Source organism: Hylaeus volcanicus, chromosome 5, assembly GCF_026283585.1.
Source record: "Hylaeus volcanicus isolate JK05 chromosome 5, UHH_iyHylVolc1.0_haploid, whole genome shotgun sequence".
Taxonomy (NCBI): Eukaryota; Metazoa; Arthropoda; class Insecta; order Hymenoptera; family Colletidae; genus Hylaeus; species Hylaeus volcanicus.
The window spans coordinates 6,724,157-6,737,618 of NC_071980.1; the positions used below are offsets into that span (position 1 = coordinate 6,724,157).

The 13,462-nt window shown below is 39.5% G+C and overlaps 2 protein-coding genes across 3 annotated transcripts in view; one reads left to right on the plus strand and one right to left on the minus strand.

Annotated features, from left to right (window-relative positions):
- The window catches only part of LOC128877597 (uncharacterized), a 5,316-nt gene extending 5,021 nt beyond the window's left edge, over positions 1–295 (minus strand). For both annotated transcript variants that reach the window (XM_054125038.1, XM_054125035.1), the window contains exon 1: positions 111–295. The gene's annotated coding sequence lies outside the window, so the exon portion shown is untranslated. The remainder of the gene's footprint in view (positions 1–110) is intronic.
- Positions 296–473: 178 nt separating this feature from the next.
- Positions 474–12,091, plus strand: LOC128876725 (oxysterol-binding protein-related protein 2). Its single transcript, XM_054123302.1, has 9 exons — positions 474–952; positions 4,611–4,809; positions 4,943–5,052; positions 5,377–5,535; positions 5,694–5,894; positions 6,165–6,354; positions 6,628–6,744; positions 6,822–7,039; positions 7,739–12,091. Exons 1-9 carry the CDS (start codon positions 918–920, stop codon positions 7,839–7,841), a joined length of 1,332 nt encoding a protein of 443 aa, XP_053979277.1. The 5' UTR covers positions 474–917; the 3' UTR covers positions 7,842–12,091.
- The last annotated feature ends 1,371 nt before the right edge of the window (positions 12,092–13,462 follow it).

The window sequence follows — 13,462 nt, forward strand, 5'->3', positions numbered from 1 at the left end:
AGAATCTTTATAAACCTCTCCAATCTACGACCTACACGCATACATACACAAAACATGTACATACACATGCATACAGAAGAAAATACATGAATCAGAATAAAATCGGTTACCACCCATTACATCGACCAAGGATGATCGAAACATACTTCTTGAACGTTCAAACAACCCACACATCGCCTTCCAAACATCTCCAAACCGGATTCGTCGCGATACCATGTTATCCGCCATCGAATCTCCCCGACGTCTCTCACCCCTTTTCTTGTTCTCCGCCGTGGCAAGAAAAGCGCCGCGACGCGCATCGGTAACTCTCACGCCGAGCCGGCTCCGGCCACAGTAACCATGCTCGAGTTTATTGATATTTTCCCGAGACCTCAGCGCGAGATGAGAGAGACGGTTGCGGGCTGCGAGCCCGCGCGGCTCGAGGGTGCGAAGAGGACGCAGAGATGAACGAGAGGGTGCGCAGGAACGCTCGTCACGCCCGCACGCCCAACGTGCAGTCGCCTCCTGGTGTACAGCTGATCGCGAGTTAGGGCGATACGACGTGAAAACGGTGCTCGAGGCATGGCGATACGCCGGTAGTCGAATTATTTTCGTGACCTGACACCACGATGGCGACGATCGAGTGAACAGTTTTATTCGGTGGAATCGAAGGGAACGTATTCCATTCGTTCATTCCCCAGCCCCTCATCCCTTAGTTCCCTTTGGTCTGGGTTCGCTCGTGTTTCGTACCTGTTCGGTTTCACGCGTGGAGGGTGCACGCGGAGGACTCGTTAGGAAGAGGAAAGCAACGACCCTCGATCGCAGCGATCGACGGATGTCGGTGGACGCCGAGGCGTCGTCGTCGAGGGTGGGTGGACCTGTGGAAGTGACGAGCCCCATCCAGCGGTAAAGGTGCTCGATTACAACGACAGATCCATATGATGGCCAACGAAGAGACACAGAGACCCTACAGGTGCGTGTTACACGGAGCTATGGCCCTAAACTTTACTCTTTATTATTAATGGCGTTGTAAAAGTGGCTGTTGAAGGTGTTCGGAGTGGAAGATTTATGAACAAATTTTGTACATATGAATGTACGTGGGTGGGTGGTTGGTTGGGGGGGAGGGGGAGGTTGTACATATGTACGTAGCATTTGAGACTTTTATCCTGGGCAGTTGCTATCGTATGGTGACTTTTATATATAGAGCATTGGTGCTACTTCAATTTTGAAGCAGTACGGTGTGTATGGATGTATATGATTTTGTGTTTACGTGTGTTGGCCCCAGTTTGGTTTTGTATCTTAGAAATGTTTTATTTACAAATCACGAAGTCTAGTACAGTGACTTCTATATGTGGAGTATCAATGCCATTTAATCTTTTTGAAACACTTTGCACATTTGTTATAGGTTTCTGTTTGATTTTCACATACGTAGTATGCGAGTGATTTTCACATATGTAGTATGCGTGACACTTGATTTTTGTGAAATATACTCTACGTTTGTATAGGTTTGCGTACGTATGGTAAAGCTAACGTTTTATCAGAAAATCATGAAGTCTGATACAGCGACTTCAATGTATGCCTGTCAATGCCATTCAATTCTTTGGAAATATCCTGTACACTTGTATGTGTTTGTGTATGTATGTTGAATTCATTATCGGTTACGTTTGATGTCTCAAACTCTTATAAATTATAATTATATTGCAATGTGAATAAGTTACGAAGGAAAACTAAGAAGAAGAAAGAAATTTTGTGTTTATTTTTGGGTTTCTATTATCGAAGAAATATTGAAGAAAGTAACGTGAATATTATAAAAGAAGGAAATGAAACAAAAGAAAATAAAACAACGGTTCGAGGAAAATAATGGGTTTAAGTAAACGAAAATAAAATTAAAAAAAAAAAGGGTTCGAAGAAAATAGTGGCGATGTAATAAAAATGGATTTAAATAGTTTAAGGAAAATTAGAAAAGGGTTTACGAAGAGAAATGGATAAGGAGAAGAATAATTCTTTGGTTTTTGAGCAGTAAAACGTTCTCATGGTAACAAAATAACAAAGTGCTCTCGTCAAAGGTTATTACGTTATTATTTCAGAAGAGAACGAGAAGCAAAACGTAGGTAAATAAATAAACCTAACCACTGCTTCCTAAAAAGTATGCTCTTCTAATATTATAAAAAGAATCTTCACCTTGACTCCAAATCATTACATGTATTAGGAGCAATCGGTTGCAGGTACGATCATTTCTATGTATAATCGCATTTTAAGGTTTCTTCGTATACACGGTAGTCGAGAATAGAACACGTTTACGCAATTGACATAAATGACGTAATCGGTGACTGTGTCTGGCCAGATCGTGGTGGATTTATTGATTTCGATTAAGTATTATTGCCGGAACGGCTCGTTTATAAGACAATCGTACGGGATCTGTCTTGTACGTTAATTTGCATACGTGTAAAGTTCTTGGGTTGAATTGTAAACGTTGTTATTTATCTACGTGGTTTTCACAGCTGTCGAAAAATCGTCTGGTTACGTTTCAATCGATATTTGTACAGAGACCAGTAAACTATTGCGTAATGTTGCCGGAGAGCTTGTAAACACTCAATTTTAACCTTTTCACCGGGCGAATTAATTAGTGGTTGGAAAAGCCTCTGTGGTAAATTAATTTCGCGACATATTTGTTGACCTTTCGCTACGAAACCTAGTAAATCCTTTCGAAAAGGCCAGTTTAAATGCTTCAAAAACCATGGAGACTGTTTATTCTGGAATCTATCAATCATTCTCTCTTCGTGTTACCTTTATTGTTTATATTTACGAACAAAGGTACTACTTATCGTTACAAAACTGAATAACCAGGATGTCACGACATGTATTACAATTATAAGAGCACGCGAGAGAAAGATATAATTAGTTTCTATTATTATTAGTAAGATAATTTAATGAATATATTTTTATTGCCATGCAAAATAATATACATAAAATTTCGTGAGAGTCGTTGCAGATTTCTCAGTTTTATCAGATAGTTAACTAACATTAAGAAAGTGTCCATGTACTCTTGACGGACAGTTTATATAATAATTACGTAATAACTTTATCAGATAATTAAAATTAAGAAAGTGCTCATATAGTCTCGAGGGACAGTGTACATAATAATTGGCTAAAGAACCAAACTGATTTACATAATTGGCCTTTAAGAGAAAACATATGTATTTGCTCGCTGTTTTATTAAATCGAACCAGATTGAATAACGTTAATTAAGTAAATGGAATCGAGGCTCGCTGTTTTATTAAATCGAACCAGATTGAATAATGTTAATTAAGTAAATGGAATCGAGGCTACCACTGAAAAGATCGACATTCCCCATGAGAAATCTCAGAAATAGTCATCGGCTGGATGTTATTAATCGTTATACTCTTCCCGGGAAGCGTGATGGCATTGAGAAATTAACGAAGCAGAGCGTCGAGGCTAATAAACGCTGGAATCTGATCGATTCATTCCACATCCTCTGAAGCTAGCTAGCGAACTGTGATAGAGGAAACAGTATTAAATAGACTACCGATCGACCCCATCAAATTCCCGCAATTCAAACCTAATTTCCAACGCATACCCACCAATTTTCGACGAGCCCAGTAAATACATAACGATTAAACGTGGCAAATATGCTAAATTTAAAACTAAATAGCAATTTTGCTAATTGCGAGAGTAAATTTTAATTTCGAGAAATTGAATTTCTTAGACAAACAAGACTTTCCTCATTCATTCACGAGTATTTTATTTACATTATTTATCGTGTACAATTTTTCTTCCGTTATTATTTCGATTCGATTGAAACTCAAGGAGAAACTATATTATTATTATCATTAATTTAAAATTCTCAAAGAGAAGTTAATTTACATTTAAGCCACGTAATTACTCTGTTTTCAATTATCCTGTATACAATTTTACTTGTATTATTATTTTTATTAATTTCAAGTTCTCAAAGCGAATTTAATTTACATTAAAGCCAGTATCTCAATTATTCTGCTTTTGTAATTGTCAGACTCTACACGCGACTTGCGCGACCTTAAATGGAATTCGCGAAGCGACATACTGTGGCCTTACAATGCTAAAACCTCCTCCACCCCTTCGAACACCTATCCTCGTTCTACACACGTAACAAGCATTCAACCTTTACACTTTGTCTAATTTTACCTCGCCCTCCTGTTCTCTTTTTTCCTTTTTTTTTTTGTGTGTATTACTTCCTCTGTGCTTGTTTCGTCTCTCCTCTGTCATTTTCCGGCCTTTACGTTCCCTCCATCGATAGTTTTTACGATACTCGGGGGGAATGTTCTCTATCCGAACTGCTTTGCATATCAAAGATTTTCCAAAATGGCGGTTTAGGATTTCAGTTTTTAATAAAACGGGAAATGGATGGATTTTGGTACGGGATGTTTAATTTTAATTTTTTGACCGTGCTCTTGAAATTGATCGCAATATTGTAATAGGCTGCGATTGATTCTTGTTAGAATAACGTTACCGGTTTCAATAGAAACGAATTAATTTCTTTTTAGAACAACGTTACCAGTTTCAATAGAAACGAATCAATTTCTTTTTAGAACAACGTTACCAGTTTCAATAGAAACGAATCAATTTCTTTTTAGAACAACGTTACCAGTTCCTGGCCACTCCGAAGTCAATCTGTGTTCCGTGCTATCGCTGGGCAAGGACCTCAGCAAAATCACCATGCCTGTCGTCTTCAACGAGCCGCTGTCCTTCCTCCAACGCGTCGCCGAGTACATGGAGTACGCCAAGCTGCTCAAGCAGGCGTCGCAAGAAGAAACTCCTCTCGGAAGGATACAGGTGAGCCGTTTTAGAAAGATTAGATTCGTAAAATTTGAATTCGGTAAAATAGAGAAAAATATTACAAATAATAATGGTACCGGTACGTTTGTTTGATCGGAACGATAACAATTCTCTATCGTCGACGTTGCAGTACGTTGCTGCTTTCGCCGTGAGCGCTTTGGCCTCAAACTGGGAAAGGCTTGGCAAACCCTTCAACCCGATACTTGGCGAAACGTACGAGCTGGAGCGCGAGGACTTCCGGTAACTAGATCAACCTATCGAGTTATCCATGTTCCTCCTAAGTTTCTTATCAAACTGGCAGAATATCACGCGGTATAATTAATATTACAGCAGAATATGATATTCTACTTATTAATATTTATAATACAATAATATATATATATGTATATATTGGATGTAAATATTAGGATAAATTTAAAATAGAAATCTAAAATGTTCTACCGTTACAGAGGACGATATTCGCCCCCATTTATAATGTCATGTACAGTTATTTTACATGAAACATACATGAAAGTCCAAAGTCGATACGTTAATGGATAATTCGCGCTACAATCCTGTCTTCAGAATAGTCTGTGAGCAAGTATCGCACCATCCACCAGTGTCAGCCTTTCACGCCGACACAGAGGAGTTCGTATTCCACGGCACCATACACCCGAAACTGAAATTCTGGGGCAAATCGGTCGAGATACACCCGAAGGGCATCGTCACCGTTGAGCTTCCCAAGTGAGTGCATAAAAACAGTTTCATAACACAGGATAACACAGCATAAGATAGCATAATGCAATACAAGACGTCACAATACATCGTAAAACAATATAATGAACATAAATACACAAAAATCAAGGACAAAGGAATTATTAATCGCGAACCTTGCAATGCAGATGGAAGGAAGCGTACACCTGGCAGAACGTGAACTGCATTCTTCATAACGTGCTGGTGGGCCAGTTGTGGATGGAGCAATTAGGCAACCTGGAGATCAAACAATATGGCGGTGCGAGCTATAAGGCGACCCTCGCCTTCAAGGGAGGAAGCTGCAACGGGAAGGATCTCCATCGCGTAGAAGGATTTATTACGGATCAAGAGTAAGCTGGTAACATTTTATCATCACTTGAATCCTTGCACTGTGCACAAATCTAATCAGAGATGGGCAGGATTCTATTTATACATATATTTAGTAGTTAAATGAATAGACGTAGCAAAGAAGTCGCAACGGATACAATTTTGCCCGTCTCTGGGAAAAACCTCCAGGATTGCAACAGTCAGACTCTCAACTGTTGCTGTTAGCTATATTTAAGTGCCTTGTTGGTTGCGTTTTGGCTGTAGGAGTTCCAAGCAGTTTGTTTTCTGTTCAGTAAGAAGAAGCTTTTGTTCCTTTACGGAAGATGGACGGACAGGATGAAGGTGTGCGAGCCTCTGCAATACGAAGACGCCCTGGAAAGGGTGAAACGCGAGGCGAAGAGCCCTCAGGGGAGCCCAGGACACAAGAAGGTCTTGGCGAAGCTGCACAGTCTCAAGGTTGGAGCCTTCAAACCCTCCCACCAGGTACAATCTTCATTGGATATTAGACGCTGTAGAACCTCGATTGATTAATTAATTATAACATCGATACTCATCGGTCAGTGTCTCAGAATTAATCTCATTGTCAGAGTCTCAGAGTCTGAGTCAGAGTCAGTGGTTCATAGTGACTCTATTAAAAAAAAGAATTCGGAGAAAATCAAGTAACCCTGAGAAAATTGCACGACAAGTTTCCAGCCATGATACTTCATGATTCGTTCAGCTAAAACGAAAAGCCAAATTCTTTTCTTAATGTTTAAGGACGCAATCGACGATCCATCGGCAAGTATAGACGGAGACGACACTCCAACGATCGACGACATTCCTGGATCCACAACCCTTTGGGAAGCTGCCCCAAGACCGCCCAATAGTTCAGAGGTGATTACGTTGAATCCAATCAATTATCTAAATTTAACTCGTATTTTGTATTTGACGTTTCGTGACGGGGTTTCCAGTATTATCAATTTACAACGTTCGCAATGTCGTTGAACGAGATGACCCCAGAAATGGAGAAAACGATATGCCCGACGGACTCCAGGCTGAGGCCAGACATAAGGAAATTGGAAAATGGCGACCTGGACGTGGCTGGGGCTGAGAAGGCGAGACTCGAGGACAAGCAACGCGACACGCGTAAGTCTCGTAAGCACAAGAAAACTCAGGAATGGACGCCCAGGTACGAAACATTTAGTATTATTTCGTAGTTGAATATAATACTGCGAATATAAAAATTATTTGAACCCGTTCACTGCCAATCACGAGATGTCTCGTAGTTCAAATAGTTTACAGACATTTCGGTCACGAATTATTCCAAAAGAACAATTTTAATTGTTCCAACATACTTTTTAATGTTTACTTTATAACTACAATTAGTCTATTATTTTTCTAACACCCACCTTTCCATCAATACTAACGTTTCATTTTCGTGAATTACTACGATAATTCGTATCTTTACAAAAATATCTGTATCTTAATCTTCAATAATGATCTTATCAAAGAAAAACAATTTTCAGAGTAACCAGTAATTACGTTTTGTCCAACACTGATCGTGTCGATCCTCTATGGACTCTAATAAATTACAACTCTCATATATTATTAACTATCATACCGTTTTATTGAACATTTCAATTTTTGTCCACATATACATCTTATCTTCTTAGAATATAATAACGTTTTCGGGTAATAATCGTCAACTTCACACACAATTATCAAACTAAATGCTTCTACGAGCTGCCTTTAAATAAAACTCAGAGGAACATGAATGTATAACTACAACAGCTTTGTCGGAATGTTTTGCATATTACTCGAGTGTGCTCGTACATCAAGCCGCCAGATAACGAAGTAACCGTTACGCAAATGTTGCAATGCGCCACAGGTGGTTCCAATTAGGCGTAAATCCATACACGGGTCAAGAGGATTGGCTGTACCGAGGCGGCTACTGGGACCGCAATTACACCAACATGGAGGACATTTTTTAATAAATTCGAATATATCCTTGTTGGAAGACGGATAAACAGCAAACGAAAAGAACGGGACGTACGCTCGCATGTCCTGGCGAGGAGTGTTTTCATACGAAATCGTTGATACACCGCGTAGAGACCGCGTTCATTATTATTTCGATCCTCCATCGTCGGCCAACGCTATTTTCTAATCGATACTAAGGAAATCTTGTTGTTTGTGTCACTATCGTAACTACGAGTATTAGAAGCGTAACAGCGTCGTACGAGGTGTAAGCGTAAATGGCAAATGCTATTCATTTAGTTAATTAATGTCTACAACTAATACTTGGAACAATTATTTGAAATACTTATAAAATCAAATAACACGTTATTTCACGTAATATTTCAAAGAATAACATTTGGAAAGTGTCCAGGTCTGAACAAGACAACGCAAAGCTTACGCCTCGTAGGTAACTCCGTATGCAGGTCGTACGTGCGTAGTCGTGTGTAGGTATACTAATCGGTGCTCGGGCGCTCGTTGGCCGAGCCTGGCCCGAGGATCTCATAGCTAGCCTTTCAGCAAGAAATCAGCGAAACGCTGTGACAGAAGGTGTCCGCGGGCGATATTCGTTGCTGTAACATAGCCTAGATGAAGGAATGTCGCTCAGCAGCGTTTACTATAACGCACCAAAGCCTAGTGATCGATGTCTATGCGTAAAATTCGACTGCGAGCGAGTCTTCCTCGCGTTACTTCTGAGGCGAGTCGCCTGAAAGCATTCGTTTACGTCGCGACACGCTGGGACAGGCTTCCTGAAACGTGGTCAAACGTAAACGATTTAACCTTAGGATTTAAACCTATGTCAATTGAAGCATGTACATTTTACTTCGCGTCTAGCCATGAATTGCTGCGGGTCCTGCTAGAAAGGAATTTTACATAATTGGTAAGAGAACCATTAAAGGGCTACACGCAGTTGTCACAGGCAAAGTTCAAGAATTAGTTCTGTTGCAGATTTAAATGCATATTTATTAAACGAATGTTAACGCATTTATATTTATTTTGATACATACTTTAATATATATTTTAATTTTTAATTTCTTAGAGAAATATTTGAAAGTATTAGTATCGAACATAATATTTACATTTTTTGATTTTAAATGATTTTAATGATACAGCAAGTCTTTATCAACAAAATTCCTTAATTTAAAATCAACCATATAATTCAATTGTATTTGGATTATTTAGTATTCAATTACTGGTGATAATTATTGTAATCGTGAGATAAAACGTATCTTAACAAATTTTACATATAATAAGTTCTATACTTTGTACTGTAAATGTTAAAAAAAAGTTCTCGTATATTGGTTGCGACAATTGCGCGTACCCCCTTGATTGGAGTGTCGATAGGGACAAAAGTGGTTGTATCGACATAATCTTACACGATCTAGCAGTACTCTGAATGTGAGCATATAAACACTAAGCGAGATAATGCATCGTACATATAAAATAATGTTAAAGACTTGTCAATGACACTTTTATCGTGATAATTCGCCATGATCGATGTTATTCTAAGAACTTTGTAATTGCACACTTTGGCCACGTTTTTGCGGGTTATGTTTCACCGTGCTAGGGGATAAAATTTGCACAAAATCCATCCGTTAGCCGATGTTTGCTGTACATAGCGTGGCGAACGATCGCCGTAAACTTTTTATAACATACACAGTGAGCCCTCGAACCGGCGAGACGACTGCACACTTCTGTTCGATTCACCCTTCGAGTGCCACCTAGATGTGGACAGAATTCATACCTATATCACCTACATCAACCTACCTACATCGACATTCGAATTAAGCAATCAAAGGTAATCAGATCCTTACAGGAAAATTTGAATTTATATAATTGTACGGAAATATCGAACGAAGCCAAGTCTGTCTAAGAGACACTGATTAGAGATTGGTCCACGTTGCTTAGAGGGAGAGGTAGGAGAAATTTGATTGCTATAATCGAAGCTTCGGAGGCTGATGCTTGAATATTTAATTCCATAACTACCGATGACCACAATTGTGTGCTTCTATTGTTCATCGACTGCTTTAGCGTCTCTTAGACAGGAATATATTATTTCACAGCGAAGAAATAAAAATATTACTGATCCCTCGAATAAACGTCGCCAAATAAACCCGAATGATATTTTGCATGTTTCTGGTGGCACCAAGGAGAACGCAGCGATCGCAACTTTCTCACATGTTCGTTTTTACGAGACGCGTAGCGGCGAAGATTCACTTCTGATACTATTTTTATAAAAAAACTTAGTCCGGTCGAACCGAAGCAAGGCCGGAGACCCCTCTACTGGATACCGAGACACTCTAGCTTCGACGTAGGTTTCTGTACATATAACAGCGACTTGTATCATACACTTGTATCTAGGTATAACGATTTAGGCCAATTACACGCACGGAGAGAACGTTGTAGCGGCCACCGACAACCGCGGCCGTATGTAAGCTCGGATAGTCTACGAGGAAGCTTCAACCAACAGCGCATCGAACCAGCAATAATGACAACTGTTAACGTTTTTCTTAAGCTCACTCGATGTTCGTAGTTTGTCGAGAAATTCTCCGCCATGGTCTACGAGTCAGGTTTTTTCGAGATTTCGACGGGGAGGTCGAGGGATTGCTCCGAAAGTTGCGAAAAAGGATCGAAGAAATATAATGCACTCTGCTGGACGACTTTCAAGCTGTTAAAATTTGAAATATAAAATATAACCACGCATAGGTTTCACACACGCTTCTAACGAATGTCATTTTCTTTCCACAGCGGACAGACAGAAAGAAATCGAAACTTAAGAATAATGGAATTAAAAGCACGATAAACAATTGCGTGTGTGTATTTATGAAAGAGTTAATATAACTTAATTTGACACCAAGAGTTATTTTAAATTTAAATCCAAAATTATTCTACTTTCTTGAAAGGTAGCTCGTGGCTCCATCCGCATGATCTAACTTTAGAAAATCGATTATTCTCTCTCGAATCTTTTGGAGGAAGCCAGACCTGACCCAGAGATAACTTTCGTTCATCTGTAGGCGTGACAATTGTGATCGTGAAGTCGTTTCGTTTTCAAGTAGCCCAGTTTAGATCGCTCGATCGAAGCCTAGACAATATAGTGCAAGATATTTGATACTCAAAACACGGTGCCAATAAGAAACAATAACGCGCTAGCTGCTCCTTCAGCGATAGTCGTACGTATTCGCGAATCTCTGCCAGCGTAACTCGTAATACCTAGAATTTAGTTCGGCTTTGTCGTTAGCGTGTAACCGTCGTCCGATACCGTACTAGCGATTACGGTCTATAATAACGATTCGTTTAAACGAGAATACGGGGACGTTTAGGCCAGTACAGAGTTAATAACGTAAATACGTCGCTTCTGAGAGCACACGGGAATTCACGGGCTGCGTGATTTACTAATGCGAGAGATCATCTTAAGTGTGTTGCTTCGTAGAAAATTCGCGTGACACCTTGACGAACATTCTCACCGTAATAACAATTGATAGATGTATGTACATATATGTGTATTCAAGTTCTATGTATCCTCCAAGAAGTGTTAAGCTAATCACAAAATTAGTTTATGTTGCTTACATGTTTTCGATATCTGATCATTCTTGCTTTCGACGAAATTGATCACAGCGAATAATTCCAACGCTTTGGAGCTGCACGAGTTTATTAATATAATATAATGACACCTGAACGCAGGAATAAATTTTCGTTCCACTTGGAATAAAAGATTCGATGATTTACTATTTTCTTTTCTCTTTGTGATTATTTTTTTTTATCGCTATTGTCGCACAGCAATTGATGAAAAACCGATTACGCTAGTGTCTGTATACGAAGTGATATCACGCAAACGTTAATTAGCGTACATCAGTATTGTCGCGATCTGAACAATACGCGTGTATTGGACACATTATAGGAATTGACCTTTACGTAATAAACATCTTTACGCTCCCGCATGACGTTACAACGATCGTCCTGCATCCGTCACGGACGTGAATTGTTAGTAAACTTTAAGAACAGGAACGATAGGTGTATTCCTCCGAAAAGCGCCAATGTTTAAAAAGAGCTGAACCACCGAGCTCTCATGCTGTAGAATATTATTGTATTTACGTTGCATAGACGAGTGTATGTAACTGTACATAGATATATAGGTGATAGAAATAAATGTTATAAAGAAAAACAATGGTCTCCTTCCTCTCGGCATGTGACCATTGCATTTATTTCTTTTGGAATGATTTAAACTTTTATGTAGATTAAGATTTATGTAGATTAGAAATTGCGAGACGTAATAGTCCCAACGAAATATTCTATCGCGATTCATCATGTTATAGAAAATAAAGCAAGGAACAGAGAATCGTAGAAATAAAGAAACCTTCATGGAAGTAACAATTTCATTACAATTAATAAAATAACGTAGACAAGTTATATATACTCTTTTATAACCAAGATAAAGTAGGAATATCTTCTATCACATTCTTCAGGCCATTCTTCAAGCTACTTACTTGCTGCTTCTAAGCAGAAATTAATTTATTAATTTAAACATCTCGCTTTCTGTTTATGATTCACTCTAACCGAAACGATACGTGATTACACAAGAACGAAGTGCGTTTTACCACGCACGTTTCACCCCATTTCCGCGTAAAGATTTCATAGAGAGAAACCAGAGACGGGCAAAATCTTTATCTAAATAAAAATTTTAATCTCTCACTCGTCGAATAAAGATACATAACTTTATTCTTTATTCGATGACTGCCGCATAAAAAAAATGTATTCGAAGCAAAGGGTCGATGAAAAGGGACACCGGCAGGGCCGGATGTAACAAATGTACCGAAAGGATAAAGATAACTTAAATTATTTTTATTCGAAGGTTAAAGATCCCTGCTTTATCTGCAGAAAGTTTCAATCGTAAGATACTTTTCGCACTTTTAACTTTATCCGACGCACTTACAACTTTCTCTGAGAAACTGACGTTGCCGCCAGAATTTCAAACGAAGATTCAGCGCGCCAATTAGTTCGCGACTGCGCCGCGCGATGGCGTCGCGCGCCGACAGTTTTCAAAATGGCCGCCGTGCCGTGGCTCAGAAGCGTTTCGGAAGGAATCGATCTCGGTTCGGTAGCGGTGAACACGTCGCAGTACTCGTTTCGAACGATCTCGTAGATAAAGGTGGGCATATTATCGTTTCGGTTGATCAATTCGCGAGTGATAAATTGTGTGCGAAGGACGCGGAACGTGTACATTTAGGCTCATCGATTCGGCGAAATGAGCACCGTACCAACAGGTGAGATCATTGACGCCACTATTACTGTAGCGATTCTTGTTTTTGCGACAATGCATCCCATATTTTCGACCTGACAGCATAATTAATTGAAACGCCCACGTACGGCGGTGTACGATGCGACCAGTTATGCGAGAAACATCTTAAACGAGGTTAGGTTTTATAACAGCACTTTGCTTGCACCTCGTCTCTCGTATATTTCTTGTTTTTGTTTGCTCGTATACTCTCCGTACCGTATTGTCACATTGAGAACGTGTCAAATTACGCACGCTTTAAAGACGTAAAATTATTAGAAATATGTTAGGATGTAAAAGGGCACCGCACCTTGGGGTGAACGTATT